Genomic DNA, 17059 nt, shown 5'->3' on the forward strand with positions numbered 1-17059 from the left:
GGGGAATGAGCTGCTCTCAGTGGCCCTGCCTAGGTTACAGGGCCCTCCCCAACTGCCAGGACCAGGAGACTGTGATGGAGTAGGAGAGGAGCCGCTTCCATAGGCAAAATCAATTATTAGCAGGAGGATGGCAAGAGGGGTGCTGAGCTGATACCTGTATTACCTCCCTGCCAATCTCTTTTAGGGGTTAGGCATTGAAGATTCATGTTTCAAGTTTAGATATGTTACTGAGGGAAATTTGAGGGACTCCATCACCTCCATTAAAACATCATCACAGGTTAATTTATCAAAGTACTGAACCATAACACAGAGAATCCTCAAAAGGAAGAATGGGTACATGTGTAAGTTTAAATTAAGTGGGGGCTCATTCACACCTGATTTCTTCTATTTTTCTGGGAAGTAGGTAGCAGGACCATCTGTAGAGAGTGAAGGAAATGGCCATAAAGAACATGTGTTGACTGGCTTCAGTAAGAATTAAACATAGGGTACTAGTTTGCTAGGGCTGCCAGAACAGAGTACCACAGACTGGGTGGCTTAAACAACAGATATTTACTTTATCACAGTTCTGGAGGTTGGAAGTCCAAGATGCTAGTGCCAGCAGGGTTTATTTTTTCTGAGGCCTCTCTCCTTGGCTTGCAGACAGCTACCTTCTATTTCCTTAAATGGTTTTTACTCTGTGTGCGTACATATCCCTGGAACCCCTCTGAGTTCCTAATCTCCACTTTTTATAAGACACCAGTCTGACTGAATTAGGGCCCACTGTAATGGCCTTGTTTTAACTTAGTTACCTCTTTAGAGACCCTATCTCCAAACATAGTCATATTCTGAAGTATTGAAGGTGAGGGCTTCAACACAGGAATTTGGGGGAATACAATTCAATCTATAAGAGGAAGTTAGAAGATACATGGCAGGCCACGGATTATGCAGGGTTTTGTGTGTGTGTGTGTGTGTATGTGTGTGTGTGTTGTATAGTTATATATAAACTTCATGGTAACCACAAACCAAAAATCTGTAATAGATACACACACACAAAAAGAGAAAGGAATCCAAACATAACACTAAAGATAGTCATCAAATCACAAGGGACGAGAGCAAAAGAAGAAGAAAGGAACAAAAAAGGAACTACAAAAACAACCCAAACGCAATTTTTAAAATGGCAATAAGTAGGTGCCTATCAATAATTACTTTATGTAAATGGACTAAATGTTCCAATCAAGACATAGAGTGGGTGAATGGAAACAAAACAAGACCAATATATATGCTGCCTATAACAGACTCACTTCAGATCTAAAGACACACAGACCAAAAGGGGATGGAAAAAGATATTCATTGTTTACAGTAGCCAAGATATGGATGCAGCCTAAGTGCCCATCAATAGATGAATGGATAAAGAAGATGTGATACACACACACACACACACACACACACATACACACACACCCCAGAATATTACTCAGCCATAAAAAAGAATGAAATCTTGCCATTTGTGACAGTATGGATGGACCTAGAGGGTATTATGCTAAGTGAATTAAGTGAGACAGAAAAAGACAAATACTGTATGATTTCACTTCTTTGTGGAATCTAAAAAACAAAACAAATGAACAAATATAACTAAGCAGAAACAGAGTCATAGATACAGAGAACAAACAGGTGGTTGCCAGAGGGGAAGGGGATGGGAGGAGGAGAGAAATAGGTGAGGGAGATTAAGAGGTACAAACTTTAAGTTACAAAATAAATGAGTCATGGGTATGAAATGTACAGTGTGGGGAATATAGTCAATAATTACATAATATCTTTGTATGGTGATGGGAAGGTAACTAGACTTATCTTGATGATTTTTTTTTTTTTTTTTTTTTTTTTTTTGCGGTACGCGGGTCTCTCACTGCTGTGGCCTCTCCCGCTGCGGAGCACAGGCTCCGGACACGCAGGCTCAGCAGCCATGGCTCACGGGCCCAGCCACTCCGCGGCATGTGGGGTCCTCCCAGACTGGGGCACGAACCTGTGTCCTCTGCATCGGCAGGCACACTCTCAACCACTGCGCCACCAGGGAAGCCCTTGATGATCATTTTGAAAGGTATAGAAATATCAAATCACTATGTTGTGTATTAGGAGCTAACACAGTGTTGTAGGTCAATTATACTTCAAAAACAAACAAACAAACAAAGCCATAGAAAAAGGGATCAGATTTGTGGTTACCAGAGACGGAGTGTGTGTCGGGTCGGGGAAGGTAGTAAAAAGGTACCAACTTCCAGGTAAAAGATAAATAAGTATTAGGGATGTAATGTACATGATAAATATAATTTCACTGCTATATGTTACACGTGAAACTTGTTGAGAGTAAATCCTGAGTCTCATCACAAGGAAAAAAAAAGTTTTTCTCTATTTCTTTAATTTTGTATCTATATGAGATTATGGATGTTCACTAAACTTGTGCTAATCATTTCATGGTGTATGTAAGTCAAATCATTATGCTGTACGCCTTAAACTTATACAGTGCTGTATGTCAATTATATCTCCAAAAAACTGGAAGAAAAACAAAACAAAACAAAATGTCTATCATGCTAATAAGCTGCTGAGATTTCCGTTTGTATGCTACGGCTGTAACTGATACAGTAGATACCTTAACTAATACAGTAGGTGCAGAATCATCAGGACTGGCTCCCTTTAAGGGGAGCTGGATTTTGACCTGGGCATGTCTTCCTCACTCTAGAGTCAGATGAATTAATTTGTATTATCAGAAAAGAACTTCATCTTGCTCAAAATAAGATGTGGTTGAGCCACCAAGTTTTGTTTCTGTTATTTCTTTGAGGACCGTCCACTTTCAGCTCTGGTTCAGATCTCCTGCTTTGTCAAAGTCCCTTTTCTCTTTTTGATGCCGATCAAGACCCGAGTTGGTGATTTATTCACTGTTCAGCCAGGGAAACAAAACTTTTTAAAAATTGCAAATCACTTTAGTGTTTGTGGAGGGATAGAGTTGGCGTGGTCTATTCCAAAGCTTGGAGGGGGCTCTGAGTGAAAGCCAGATCCCAGACCCTCAAGCTCCCCTCGACATCTTTGATCTTCAGTTTCCCCATCCCTAAAACTGGGCCAGATCCTGATGCTTGGGAGGGCTGGTGGGAAGAAAAGTGCCTTTCAGTTGCTTCAGAATCTCTTGGAGATTTGCATACTGTGGCCATCTGCTCCCTGAGAACCTGATATGCACCCCCCCCCATCCCATGCCACAGGTTGAGAACCTAAGCATGTCACTGGCTGGAGTGGGCAATCATCTGACTGAGGGGAAATCCCTTCCTGATCAGAATTACTGGGATTTCAAGGGCCATATTTAGAACCCTGGGGCTTTCCAGCCAGAGCACTGTGAACAAGAAATACACAGGGCTTCCTTGAGTTGGGGTGTTTAGAGTAACCTGAAGTGTTAAAGTCTGTTCAGGAGACTTTATGACCTCATTGGTCTTATCTTGTGGCTCCCCCATGGGCAAAGGAGGGGGATAGAGAGGGATAGTTCTGGGCCATGTTGGTCTTCTCCTCCCGGCCTTCCCATCTGCATTATTCATACCCATTAGGATTGAGTTTGGTTGCACATAACAGAAACTAACAACATTGACTATATCAGGCGTGACTTTTATGGTGGGAACCATAGGCCAAATAAAAGGGGTCAGGCAGGGACTTCCCTGGTGGTGCAGTGGTTAAGAATCCGCCTGCTGGGCTTCCCTGATGGCACAGTGGTTGAGAACCTGCCTGCCGATGCAGGGGACACAGGTTCATGCCCTGGTCCGGGAAGATCCCACATGCTGCAGAGCAACTAAGCCCGTGCGCCACAACTACTTAGCATGCGCACCTAGAGCCCATGCTCTGCAACAAGAGAAGCCACCACAATGAGAAGCCCGCGCACCACAACAAAGAGTAGACCCACTCACCACAACTAGAGAAAGCCCGTGCACAGCAATGAAGACCCAACTCAGCCAAAAATAAATAACTAGCAGACTACAGGGGAAAAGTTGATGTACGTGACGATGACTTGCTTCTACTTTCACAAGCGTTTCACATCTCTGGCAGCTCAATTTAAAACTGGCCCCTTCACTTAACTCTGTCTTATTTTCCTTCATGGTGCTTATCACCACCTGACATCATATGCTGTGTTTATCACTTATTCATCTGTCTTGGTTACCACTGTATTCCCCAGTTTCTAGAACAGTGCCTAGTGTATCGTAGGTGCTTAGTAAATATTTGTGAAGTAAATGAATACATTATTTCATTTGAAGTTTCTCAAGAAAGTGTGGCAAGCAGGGCAGAAGATGCTGTTACTCATTTTACAGATGTAGAAACTTAGGCCCAGGAGGCTGACTTCACTAAAGCCACCAGGGAACTGAGGGAGCCTCAGTCCTTTTGATTCCTAATCAGTGGCTGAGTGTGTCGGGTGAGGGTAGATAGACTTTTGACACACCTCTGGCCTCTGTTCAGAAACTTGGTAAACTACTCAGGGAAAAGGTCATAAGAAAAGCAGATAAGTTATTCCCAACAAAGAGACTGGGAATCTAGGAATTTCAGAAACCATTGCCCTGCTGGTTGGGAAAGGGTGGGTGACATCACTGAACAGGTAGCTTTTTGGTACCTTCAATTCCACCCTCACTCCTGCTACTAACTCTCTCATCCCTGTATTCAAGCAGGGGCTGGATGTCTCCTTACAGAGCATGCCTGAGCTGGAGAGTTGTACTCACATCTTAGTAGGAGAGGGCAGGCATGCTCTGTCACAGAACAGACACTCAGCAGAAAGTGGCCCGAACACCAACACAAGAGGCTTTGCGCCACCTGGTGAACATAGTTTTAAACTGCAGGCCCTTCCATGGAGAGAAGCCTGCAGCCTGAGTGTCCCTAGAATCCTAAGCAGTGAAACCAGAATAGACCACAGGGTTTGTGAGAAATCAGGGGGGCACCCTGCACTGGGCCAGGCACCAGCAGGCATCAGAGAGGTCACTAGTACAGGGAGGACTTATTAACAGGGCTCAGGAGTTGCTGAGGCATATCCCTGGATTTGGAGGGAACGCGTCCTTCCCACACTTTATTCTGGATTCCTGGGATGACAAACTGGGAAGCTACCTGAGGGCGGGGGAAGGGTGCAGGACGAGGCTCATTTGTTCATTCCACTCATCTTTGTATTTGGGAGTGACCTTGAATTTTCTTTGCCTAGAAGTAAAAAAACAAAACAAAAAAAGCTCCATGTTTTTGCTACATGGGTATCAGATTCTGAAAGATTTTGTCTGCCAAAGTGCATATTTTCATTATGTTTTTTACACTATTATTTGTTTATTTTCTTACTGTATCATTTATTATCATCAAAGGCCTCTGTAACTGCCGGTAGAAGCCACAGGGATGGGCCTCTGCAGTCTGCCCTGCTCCCATTTGCCCTGCACCCCGCATTCTCCCTGACCCCTCATGATCAGAAGGCCCTCCTCCACACTGCACCTCCAGACTTCACCCCTCCAAAAGGGAAGGAAAAAAACAGAGCAGAAGCCTGTGTGATCTCCTTAGGACACTCTCCCTGCCCCTGCCCCCCAAGCAGAATTCACCAGAGCCACTACATTCTCCACATTCACCTCTCAGTGACCTCCCCCTGGGGACTGCAACAAAGTCCTCTCATCGGCTACTTCTGCTTCCCCCACTGATGTGTGAACTTCCCAAGGGCAGGGCCCAACTCTCCTTTGTATACCACCCCCAGCCCTCCCCATAGGAGCAGTTAATTTACAAGCATTAGGGAATTTAAAAAATTAAAATCACGATTAACATATTTTGAGGACTTCCCCAGCGGTCAGGTGATTAGGACTCCAAGCTTCCACTGCAGGGGGTGGAGGTTCAATCCCTGGTCAGGGAACTAAGATCCCGCATGCTGAGTGGTGCAGCCTAAATAAATAAATAAAACTTTTTTAAATAAAAATATTTTTTAAACATGCATATTCTGATTTCAGGACAACCCACTTTAAAACTCCCCACCCAAATCTTGGGGCTGTCCCAGGAGTGGCTTAGTTCAGAGGTCATCAAACTGAGTGGTCAAGCCAGTGTGGAGGAGGGGACCGAGGGGACCTGACACCAGCATTGCACAGGGCTCCTCCTGAGCCTGGGCCACCTTCACGTTCACGACCAGACCCTGGATGGCTTGGAGGCATCAGGACCTCGCTCTGTGTGTGTGTTTTCTGTGTGTCTCTATAAAACTTAAGAGAACACTTGACTAGAAAATGTAGACTAACGCCATAGGGAGGAACCAGAGGAAGAAGCCAAGAAAGGCGTCACAACTAGGATCCTGCATGAGAAAGATGTTAGGTCACCAGCATCAGCCCAGGCTTCCTGCAGTAAGAGCCTGAGACGTGGCAGGGCCACTAGGATGGGAGAAAGTGGTGGACGTTGTACAGCTTAAAGTCGCACAACATTATACGTCAGTCATGTCTCAGTAAAGCTGGGGGGAAGTGCTAGATCTGGAGCTTCCTTTCAAGAGAAAAAGACTTTGTTGGCAAGAATACACATAAGGAGGGACTTCCCTGGTGGTCCAGTGGTTAAGACTTTGCCTTCCAATGCAGGGGGTGTGGGTTCGATCCCTGGTTGGGGAGCTAAGATCCCACGTGCCTCGTGGCCAAAAAGCCGAAACATAAAACAGAAGCAGTATTGTAACAAATTCAATAAAGACTTTAAAAATGGTCCACATCAAAAAAAAATCTTAAAAAAAAAAGAATCCACATAAGGAGAAGGTGGACATGATGGAGCCCATGCTCCTGGGTTAGTGCTGTAAATGGCTTGACTGGATGGAGACAGTGACTTGTATCATGAACTTCTTAATATGCTCACTTTTTTTTCATGAACTCTTTATTTCCTGTCGACATTAATGTAATCTGGCAAAAAAGGACGTGGCTGGCTACTTTTTCAAACCATGGGACTCTATTTCCTGCTTGTTAAGATGATTTGTGAGGAAGTCCATCTTGATATATGTTGTTTTCAGTGACCCACCACTTTTCAGGAATTTAATTGTGTAAAAAATGGATATAAACCCAGAGCTTCCTCTCGTGCCAGGTACACAGGAGGTGCTCAATTAATGTTCATGGAAGGAAAGGCTGAATGAATCCCTTTATTCCTGGCACCCAGGCATCCATCCCAGGCCAGGGCCTAAAGTTCCTGGAGAAACGGGGTGCAGCTCAGTCCAGAGCTGAGTGGAGAGTCCAGGGATCTGGGGTCTGGGGTGGTGGACTCTGCTCAAGCCCACTGCTCACTCCTGGCCCCAACGGTCCCAGCGTTGGGTGAGATTTAACACTCCCCCCGCCCCCGCCGTGAAGACATAGTCTTTGGGATATGCAGCTGTTGACAACCATTAACACAACAGTAGGCAGATGCCAACATCATAACTGGAAGAAGTGACTTATGAGTCCATCCTCTTATTTAAACCTCTACATCTTGGACCCATGAGATGCGAGACAGTCAGAAATGAGGCACCGTGAGAAGGCAGCATGCTGAGCTGGGCTGTATGTCCTTGGGCATGTCACTCCCCCTCTCTGGCCTCAGCTGCCTTGTCTGTAAGAGGAGAGGCTGGACAAGTTGATTTCGATGGTCCCTCCCAGTCCACTTATGTAGTTCTGGGCTGGGGATGATGAGAAAAGCTATGGGGCATGGGTTCATCCTGGAGCAAAGTCAAGGAGATGGAATAGTCTCAGGAAGACTAAAGGGACCTAGGATTTTCCTGCTAAACCTTTTGGCCGAGGCCCCTGCCTGGCCCCTTCTAGTGTGGAATTGTCCAGGGCCCAAGACGGGACTAAGCCAGGATTTTCCCTGCTTATGAGCAGTCACAGCTTTGAGTCCCAAATCAGCTTCTTGGCTACAGTGACCCAAGGCCAGATCAGGCCCAGCCAGATGGGGGTGGCCGGTGGGGGTGTTTTCCTGACCTGCTGGAGGCAAGAGGCAGAGGTGGTTTCCTCCTTCCAGAAAAGAAGATGGGAATCCAGGAAGTTCTGTTTTCAGTGAACTGAAAACACTCCCTTCCCTTTCTCCCCCAGCTTCCCTGCGGTTGCAAGGGCAGAGGCTCTGACCCCATCAGGAGTTACCTGGGGGGCTGGGGAACAGTGAGGAGGAGCTGAACCAATGGCAGAGGCATATTCATGCTTTAGAGCAGCTTTGGGTTTGCAGAGTTTTCTTAACTCCTTATATGGCAGTCATGTACTTCACAACTACGATCTTATTCAAGTTTTCTGGGAATCCTGTGAGGTCGGGTTAGGAATAGCATCCCCATTTTGCAGATGAGAAACATGAGGCTCCAAAGAGATAGAATAACTTGCCCAAGGTCAATTGGCAGATACGGGTGTAGGAGCATAGGAAGCCAGGATGTGGGCGGGGTGGGCGATCTTTACTGGGTCATGATCAGAGTCGCCAAGGACTGAAAACTGAGGACAAGGGAGTTGGGCCAGGTGAAATAAACTGTTTATGAAGATGCTGAGGGCAGAGAGGTAGGGCTATGGCCTCTGCTTGAGAAGTGCCCATTACATTCAGAGGCACTAAAAGAAAACAGGTCACAGCACTGGGTTTGAGGGAAGCATCCCAGCTCTGCAAGCCTCTGCCTCCATTTCCCCATCTTTAAGCCTCCGGTGGTTGGTATGTGAATTGAATGAGATAAAATATAGGTAGAACCCTTGGCACAAGGCCTGGCACATGGTAAGCACTTAACTGTCAGGCATCATCATTGTTATCATTACTAAGGTTGACAAAGCAGTAATTCTTTTTTCCATTTCATGCACCAGCCCCCTGAGGGTGGGTTTCATGAGCATGCCCATTTTGCAGATGAGGAAAACTGAGGCTCAGTGAGGGACTTCTGCTTCCTTTTTCCATAAATTGAAGGAATTGGGCTGGATGTTCTCTCAGCGACTGGCTTCCTCTCCTGAGCTGGGCAGGTACTAAGGGGCAGGGTAGGGAGAAAGTTCACTCCCTGTGCTCCCACTTAGCAACCAGGGCTGCCCTACCCAAAGAATTCCCCCACAGTGTCCTGGAGGTGAGGCCTGCCGGTTCTCAGCTATTCCAGGTCCCCAGGCAGCTTTGAGGTCTGAGACACCAGCTCTGATCCAAGAGTGCAAAACCCAGCTGGGGTTCCCTGCTGCCCTGGGAGGAGGGAGGAACAGCTAGTTGCTTTCGTGGGAGACTCAGTCTCTGCCCCATTGGTGCCTGGTGTCTGGAGTCCACATGTCCTTCACAGAGAGACTTCCAGCATCTCCTCCTTGAAGTCCACCCTGTCCTGCTCCTGGCTCTCCAGAAGCTCCCTGCTGCTGCCCTTGTCCTGATTGATCTTCCTGGGTGTCTTCAGAAATCTGGAATTCAGGCCCCAGCTGCAAATCAGCCCCTGCCCCAGCTGCAGAGGGCTTCCAGGCCACCCCACCCCAGCTCTCCTCCCCCTGACATCTTGGCCCCTAGGCCACTCACCTAAACAGGAGTTTCTGCCGGGTTCCTTCTTAATGATGTTCAGATTATGGTAGGGGCACAAGGCATGTGACATCTTCTCATAGGTCACGTTCACCTGCTTCTGGAAGGAAAAGCAGCCCCACATCACCCCCCACTCCCCACCCTTCTCCTTCCGGGCCTGGGAGGGAGCAGGTTGGACTGGACGGTTTCTTAAGCCCCTCAGCCCAGGGGTCTGTTAGGGAATATGAAAGTTCTCATGCCTTGGGAAGGAGAAAGGCAGGGGAAGGCCGGGGAGAGAAACAATGGGATGGTTCTGTCACCTACTTGACTGAGACCCATGGGGCAGGAGTGAATTGCATGTTGCTTTTAAATGGCAAATGTCACGAGTAGTAACAAATAAATATATAGTTAGTAGGAGAGACAGCATGGTGGGGTAGCATGAGGGCCTTGCCACCTAGCTGTGTGACTCTGACCAAGTCAGTTTTTCCTCTCTCTGGGGAGTGGACTGTGCAGAGTAGGGACAAAGAGGCTGGGCTTTGGTGTCAGTTAAAGCCCCAGCTCCACCATTTGGCAGCTGTGTGACCTTGGATAAGTTTCTTTACCTCTCTGCCTCTGTTGCCCCGGCTATAAAATGAAGTTAAAAACATCAATCTCACAGATTTGTTGTGAGCATTAAATTAGCTAATCCATGAGAGCACTTAGCACAGTGCTTAACATGTGGTCTGTGCTCACTAAATGAAATTGTTGCTCTTGGGGCCTCAGTTTCCCTCCCTCCAGTTAAGCACACCCAAACTTTAGTCATTTGCATCCTTCCAGCCACCAGCACTACCCAGAGGCCACAAAACAGGGTGGGGCCCAGAGCTTCATGGTCTGGATTCAGGTCTCTGCTCTGCCACCTACTGGCTGCAAACACTGGGACAAGTTGATACGCCTCTCTGTGCCTCAGTTTCCCCATCTGATAATATCCACCCCATGAGGTTGCTGTGAGGATTAAATGAGTTAATACAGGCAAAGCCCTCTGAGCAGTGCTTGGCAATCAAATGCTATGCCATTTTAGGAGATGCTATATATTGCAGATGATCATTATTGGTTTTTTGTTTGTTTGTTTTAATTTATTTATTTATTATTTTTGGCCATGTTGGGTCTTTGTTGCTGTGCATGGGCTTTCTCTAATGGTGGCGAGCAGGGGCTACTCTTCGCTGTGGTGCACGGGGCTTCTCATTGTGGTGGCTTCTCTTGTTGCAGAGCACGGGCTCTAGGCACGAGGGCTTCAATAGTTGCAGCATGTGGACTTAGTAGTTGTGGCTTGCGGGCTCTAGAGCACAGACTCAGTAGTTGTGGTGCATGGGCTTAGTTGCTCCACAGCAGGTGGGATCTTCCCGGACCAGGGCTCGAACCTGTGTCCCCTGCATTGCCAGGCAGATTCTCAACCGCTGAGCCAGCGGGGAAGTCTGATCATTATTGTTAATAGTTTCCTTTAAAGACTCTTTTTAACCTAAATGAATTTATTTATAGACCAGCACACTGGTTTTATATCACCACTGTCAATCATGAGATTGACAAAGTAGTTAAATTTTGTAATCCTAATGCTTACTAAAATAAATAATTATTAGAATTTGGAGTAAACCACCTAAAATCCCCTGGCAGACACCCATTTAGGTATGGGCGCTCCTCGCGTTAGGAATGCCGGCCTCGGTCATCCCCAGGCCTTTCCAGCCCTGACAGCTGATGATCCTGCGGGGCCTGAGACCTGGGTTTCTGTCCCAGCTTCCTCCAGGGTACCAGCTTCCTCATCTGGCTTAACAGCAAATGATGCACAATTCATGTAAGCGTGCTTTGAAAGCCTCAAATGCTAAGCAAAGGTGGAATTAAGCAATTAGAAGGCAAGATTCCTGAGTTCCAGGGACAGTCCCCATCCTCAAGAAGTAACTGCCTGTCCCTCGGAATCTCCCAAAATAAAATGATCCCAACAACAGCCACTATGGAGAATATATGGAGGTTCCTTAAAAAACTAAAAATAGAATTACCATATGACCCAGCAATCCCACTACTGGGCATATACCCAGAGAAAACCATAATTCAAAAAGACACATGCGGGCTTCCCTGGTGGCGCAGTGGTTGAGGGTCCGCCTGCCGATGCAGGGGACACGGGTTCGTGCCCCGGTCTGGGAGGATCCCACATGCCGCGGAGCGGCTGGGCCCGTGAGCCATGGCCGTTGAGCCTGCGCGTCTGGAGCCTGTGCTCCGCAACGGGAGAGGCCACAACAGTGAGAGGCCCACATACCGCAAAGAAAACCCAAAAAAAACAAAAAAAAACAAAAAGACACATGCACCCCAATGTTCATTGTAGCACTATTTACAATAGCCAGGTCATGGAAGCAACCTAAATGCCCATCGACAGACGAATGGATAAAGAAGATGTGGTACATATATACAATGGAATATTACTCAGCCATAAAAAGGAACGAAATTGGGTCATTTATAGAGACGTGGATGAACCTAGAGACTGTCATCCAGAGTGAAGTAAGTCAGAAAGGGAAAAACAAATATCGTATATTAACACATATATGTGGAACCTAGAAAAATGGTACAGATGAACCAGTTTGCAAGGCTTCTGAGACATAGATGTAGAGAACAAACGTATGGACACCAAGGGGGGAAAGTGAGGGTGGGGAGTGGGGGGATGAATTGGGAGATTGGGATGGACATATATACACTAATATGTATAAAATAGATAACTAATAAGAACCTGCTGTATAAAAACTAAGTAAATAAAATTTTTTAAAAAAAGAAAAAAATTTAAGAAAAAAATGATCCCAACACTTCTGGGGCTGCTGGTGAAGCTCCCATCAGTTGAGGCCTGTCCCCTAGTGCTGAGGGGTCCACTGTGAGCCCTGCCCTGTCATGTGTGTTGAGACCATCCTGCCCGCTGGCTGAGGTTCACCTTGTGGTTTCCCCAGAATCTGGCAAGCCCATTTGGATCCACAACTCAGAAGATCTTGGCATTATTGTCTTCCCACTTGATGTAGGGCTCGTACCAGGTGTCAGAGAGCAGCTGATACTTGTAATCCCACAGCAGCTGGCAGTCTGCAGTTGAGCACAGAGGGTGCAGACGGGGCGCCTTCATGGAGCTGTGAGGACAAGCATGAGAAAGGTGCTCTGGGGCTCTCGAAGCCAGGGCCCAGGCGTGCAGCGGGATGGTGAAGACGACGGTACTAACAGAAACAGCCACGCGTGGGGCCTTATTACTCGTCTCATTCAATCATCCTGACTCTAACAGGTGGAGACCTTTACCCCCAGGAAGGGATGAGGAAATGGGCTCAGAGAGGTATGGACATATCCCAGTCACCAGACTCCTAAGGAGCAGGCAGAATGGGGAGCCTAACCCAGCTCTTCAGACACCAAAGCCAACTCCCTTCGCCCGGGGGCAGGTGGCAGGGGCACTGGCCAGTGGCTGGCGGTTGGAACCCTGTCTCCAGGTCCCTCTCTGCCCCTGGCCCAGTCACTCAACCTCCTGGATCTCTATTAAATCAGGATTGTAACATCCATCCTATCCAGCCAGCACCCTAGTAGGAGGTTCTGGAAAATCGAATGTGCATGAAGGGCATGCCCTATCATGAAGGGCAAGTGGCAGAGGGAGCCTGAGCGCAAGCTCTTAAGTCCCACCTGGGCCACCTGGCTCGGGCATGGGGGGCAGGTTACCGGACTTCTTCTGAGCCATAGTTTCCTTGTGTTGGGTGATATGAGGATTAAGTCACATAATCGACCAAAAGACCCTTAGCACAGTGCCTGGTACAGAGTAAGTACTCAAAGAATGTTAAGCATTATATTAAAATTAAATAACTGTGTTTCAGTGACTCCCAGTCACTTTCAACCCAGGAGCTAAGCTTCTGCCCCCTCTGTGGTGTCTTAGGATAAATGTAGTGGCCCCACCATGACTAGAAAACACACTTTGGGAAGGCAGTCAGCTTATCTGTCAGTCCATCTAGTTACCTGTCTGTTAGTCAGTCCTTTAACAATGAACGTGGAGAAGTATATCACCTGATTAGAGCTCAGGCCCTAGAGTCAGACTGTCTGGATTCACACTTCAATTCTGCCACTTACTGCTGTGTGACCATGGGAAGGTCACTTAACCTCTCTGTGCCTCATTTTCCTTATCTGTAAAATGGGGCTAATAATAATACCAACCTCAGAGGGCTGTTGTGGGGTTAAATAAAAGCCTTAGAACCATGCCTGGCACATAGTAAACACTCAACTATTTTAAAAATAAATAAGTTTTTGGGCTTCCCTAGTGATGAATGTGCCTGCCAATGCAGGGGACATGGGTTCGATCCCCGGTCTGGGAAGATCCCACATGCCGCACAGCAACTAAGCCCGTGAGCCACAACTACTGAAGCCCACATGCCTAGAGCCCATGCTCCACAACAAGAGAAGCCACTGGAATGAGAAGCCCGCGCACTGCAACAAAGAGTAGCTCCCACTCACCACAACTAGAGAAAGCCCGCACGCAGCAACAAAGACCCAAAGCAGCCAAAAACAAATTAATTTTTAAAAATTAATTATAAAAATAAAGTTTTAAAGGGGGAGGGGGCATACTCTAGGCCAGTCTGACTGTCTGAACTATGACTGGTAAATCGTCCCTGGCCTGGACATAGGGTGGGCTTGGCAATCCCAGGCAGCATTTTGTGCCTGCTGTGACCAGCACACAGGAGAGTCACTCCACACACCACTGCCAAGCACAGACCCTCTCATTCCCCAGATCAAAATAACCCTCCTCCTTGTCACCCACCCGCCTCCGGGACTCAGCCTCAGCACACCTCCCTCCTGTGTGCCAGGGGAGCACAGCCTCCTACTCACCAGTGATCCTGCCATCAATGGGGGCCTGTGGCATCGTGGGGAAGGAGGAGACTCCCTCAGCCCTGCAGCTGAGCTCCACACAGTGAGATAAACTGAGGGACTCCTGCCTGCTGAGGGGCCAGCTGGCCAGGCCAGGGCATCCACATGGCTCAAGGAGCTGGCAAGCCCCAGGGCTGGTGGCTGCTGCAGGAGGCCCCGATCCCCTCTGCAAGCAGAGGAGCACCATCGATTCTTTGGGCCCAGAGCCTCCCCCAACCCAGACCCCCTCAGTGACATGCGCAGGAGCCCGTGGGGCTGCACTCCTAGTGCTCTCCCCACACCCAGCCCCTGGTTAGAAGGTAAGGGAAGCACTGGAGGTTGTGGGTGAGGGCCAGACAGCCCAGGTGCTAACCCTAGCTCCCAGACAAGTGACTTAGATTCTCAAACCTGCTCCCTCATCTGTAAAATTGTTCACAATGCCAAGAGGTGACAGAGCCAGGTCCAGAACCCAGGTGCCCTCTTCATCCACCCAATAACTATTGATGGAGAAACTTCAGTGAGACAGGCATTGTTCTAAGAATGTTGGGGACACATCACTAAACTGAAAAGAGCTTCTGCCCTCATGGAGCTTTATATTCTAGTGGGGTAGGGAGGGGGAGGAAGACAGATGATTAAAATAAAAAAGGAAATAGAAGTAGTATACAATATGGGGGGAAGGGATAAAGCACTACTGTACAAGGCAAATAGGGAATTCTGGGAAATGCCTCACAGACATGATAACGTTTGAACAGACACCTGAGGAGGTAGACGAGTGAGCTATGTGGGCATATAGAGAAGAGATTGCAAGGCCGAGGGAACAGTAAGTGCAAAGGCCCTGAGGCAGGGGTGTCTCTGGCTTGTTCTATGAGCAGGGAGGCTGGTGTGGCTGGAGAAGCATGAGCAAGAGGGAGAGGAGTGGGAGAGGACAGCAGAGGGCAGGGAGGTCATTGTATGGACTGGGGCTTTGACGAGTGAGATGAGAGCCACTGGAAGATTTTGTGCAAAGAAGTGACGTGACCTGACTTATGAATCTCTGGCTGCTCTGTTGAGAATAGATCATAGGAGATCAAGGGCAGAAGCGAGGAGACCAGTGAGGAGGTTCTCCAGAGGAGGCAGGGGCTGGACCCTGGGCAGCACTACAGATGTGTGAAGTGGTTGGATTCTGGGTAGATCTTGAAGGTAGAGCCAGCAGGAGTTGTTGACAGTTGGGATGAGGATGAGAGAGAAAGAAAGTAATCAAAAATGACATCCAGCGTTTTGGCCCGAGCAATTGGAAGGTTGCAGCAGTGAGTAAGGACTGGGAGTGACATGAACAGCCCTGTGTGCAGGTCCCTGGAGACCCTGAGGAGAGCAATTTCCACGGAGAGATCAGGAGGAGAAGAGAGGGGTGCCACATAAACAACCCTCTGCTGGAGAGGAGAGCAGAAAAAGGGGGAGATGAGAGGCAAGGCCCCTCGGCTAGAGGACAGTCCCAGAGGGCAGGGGTGAGAGTTGGGGAGGCAGGGCAGGGGGAGATGGGGAGCTTGGCCCACACTGCTGCCTCTTTCATCATTTTGCCTGGAAGAAGCTCTGCCCTCTGATGAGGCCAATCTGGGGGAGGGTCTCAGAGGTCCAAAGAGAGCCTCCTCACCTTCTAGGCAGCAGGGGAAGGGCTGAGTGGGCACCCTCTGCCTGAAAGCTCTTCCGAAAAAGGGCCCACATGCCACAGCTTGCCGCTGGGTCTTGATGTACTGGAGCAACTCATACAGAATGTCAGCTGGGGGCGGGGCGGGAGGGCAGGCTGCTGACCAGGTGACAGCTGGCATGTCCCTCATAAGATTTGTGCTGATGGAGATGCTAGGCAGAGGCTGTAGGATGGAAATGGGGAGGGGAGACGGAGGGAGCAGGAGAGCTCCCCACCCCCACCGCCCGCTCCCCCGGGTTTGCATCAGAGAAGCCAGTGAGTGACCCTGACCTGAACCCAGGGAGCGGAATGGGAAGTCGTCCTTGGTGAGGATGCAAAGGGCTTGGCCGTTCATCTCAAAGTCCTGCTCCCTGGTGTGCTGCAGAGAATATTCCTGCTCAGCCAAGCGCAGCCAGTGCAGCTCGTCCTCGTTGCTGGAGAGCATGGGCTGGATGGGGTTGACGGAACCGCAAGGAGGTGCCCAGAGAGGAGGGCTTGGCTACGGGGTGCCTGTGACTCTCTGGCTCAAATCGCCTCACCTCACAGAGAAGACAGAGTTCAGCCTTCAGCATCCGAAGAGGCACTTCCAGACTGGTCGGGTGGCCCAGTGGCCAGACAGCCTCACAGGCTGTCTGCAGTCTGACTGCCCTTTGTTTCTCCAGAGGCAGAACTACCTGGCTTGACTCTTGGGCTTGCAGTTTGCAAGCCGCAGGCCTGCGTGGGTGTTGGCATCTGGAAAACGGGGCTGGTGGTCGAGAACAGTGGACCGTGTAAAAGCGGCAGTATTTGGGTGGGCGGGCTGTGTTCATCCCTGCCCTTTCTCTTGAGTTCTCCCCAAACTTCCTTCTTCCCTTTCCATCTGAGCCTCTTCCTCTTGTCCCCACACCCCTCCCCCAAGAGAAGGGTCTCAGCCTTTCTGCCAAAAGCTATGTTAGGCGCTGGGGTCAACGAGGAAGTTACAACTTTTGAAGTTGCAGGCTGGAGGGGCAAACAGTGACCTGGAGCCCTTTCAGAGACAAGGAGCCGGTTTACATGATTTGAAGGCTGGGCACCAGCCCTAAAGCTAGGGCGCCTGAAATAGGGCCGGGCACGTGACAGAAGGCC

The 17059-nt window shown here is 48.7% G+C and overlaps 1 protein-coding gene across 1 annotated transcript; it reads right to left on the bottom strand.

Annotated features, from left to right (window-relative positions):
* Nucleotides 1–9208: 9208 nt before the first annotated feature.
* On the bottom strand, nt 9209–14550 carry ETV7 (ETS variant transcription factor 7; the record flags this gene model as incomplete). The annotated part of the gene is given in 7 exon segments (XM_079712637.1): nt 9209–9326; nt 9439–9454; nt 9457–9538; nt 12362–12406; nt 12410–12504; nt 14275–14412; nt 14415–14550. Coding segments are annotated over 7 exon segments (630 nt in total).
* Nucleotides 14551–17059: the final 2509 nt, after the last annotated feature.

Source organism: Hyperoodon ampullatus (genome assembly GCF_949752795.1).
Source record: "Hyperoodon ampullatus genome assembly, chromosome: 10".
NCBI lineage: Eukaryota > Metazoa > Chordata > Mammalia > Artiodactyla > Ziphiidae > Hyperoodon > Hyperoodon ampullatus.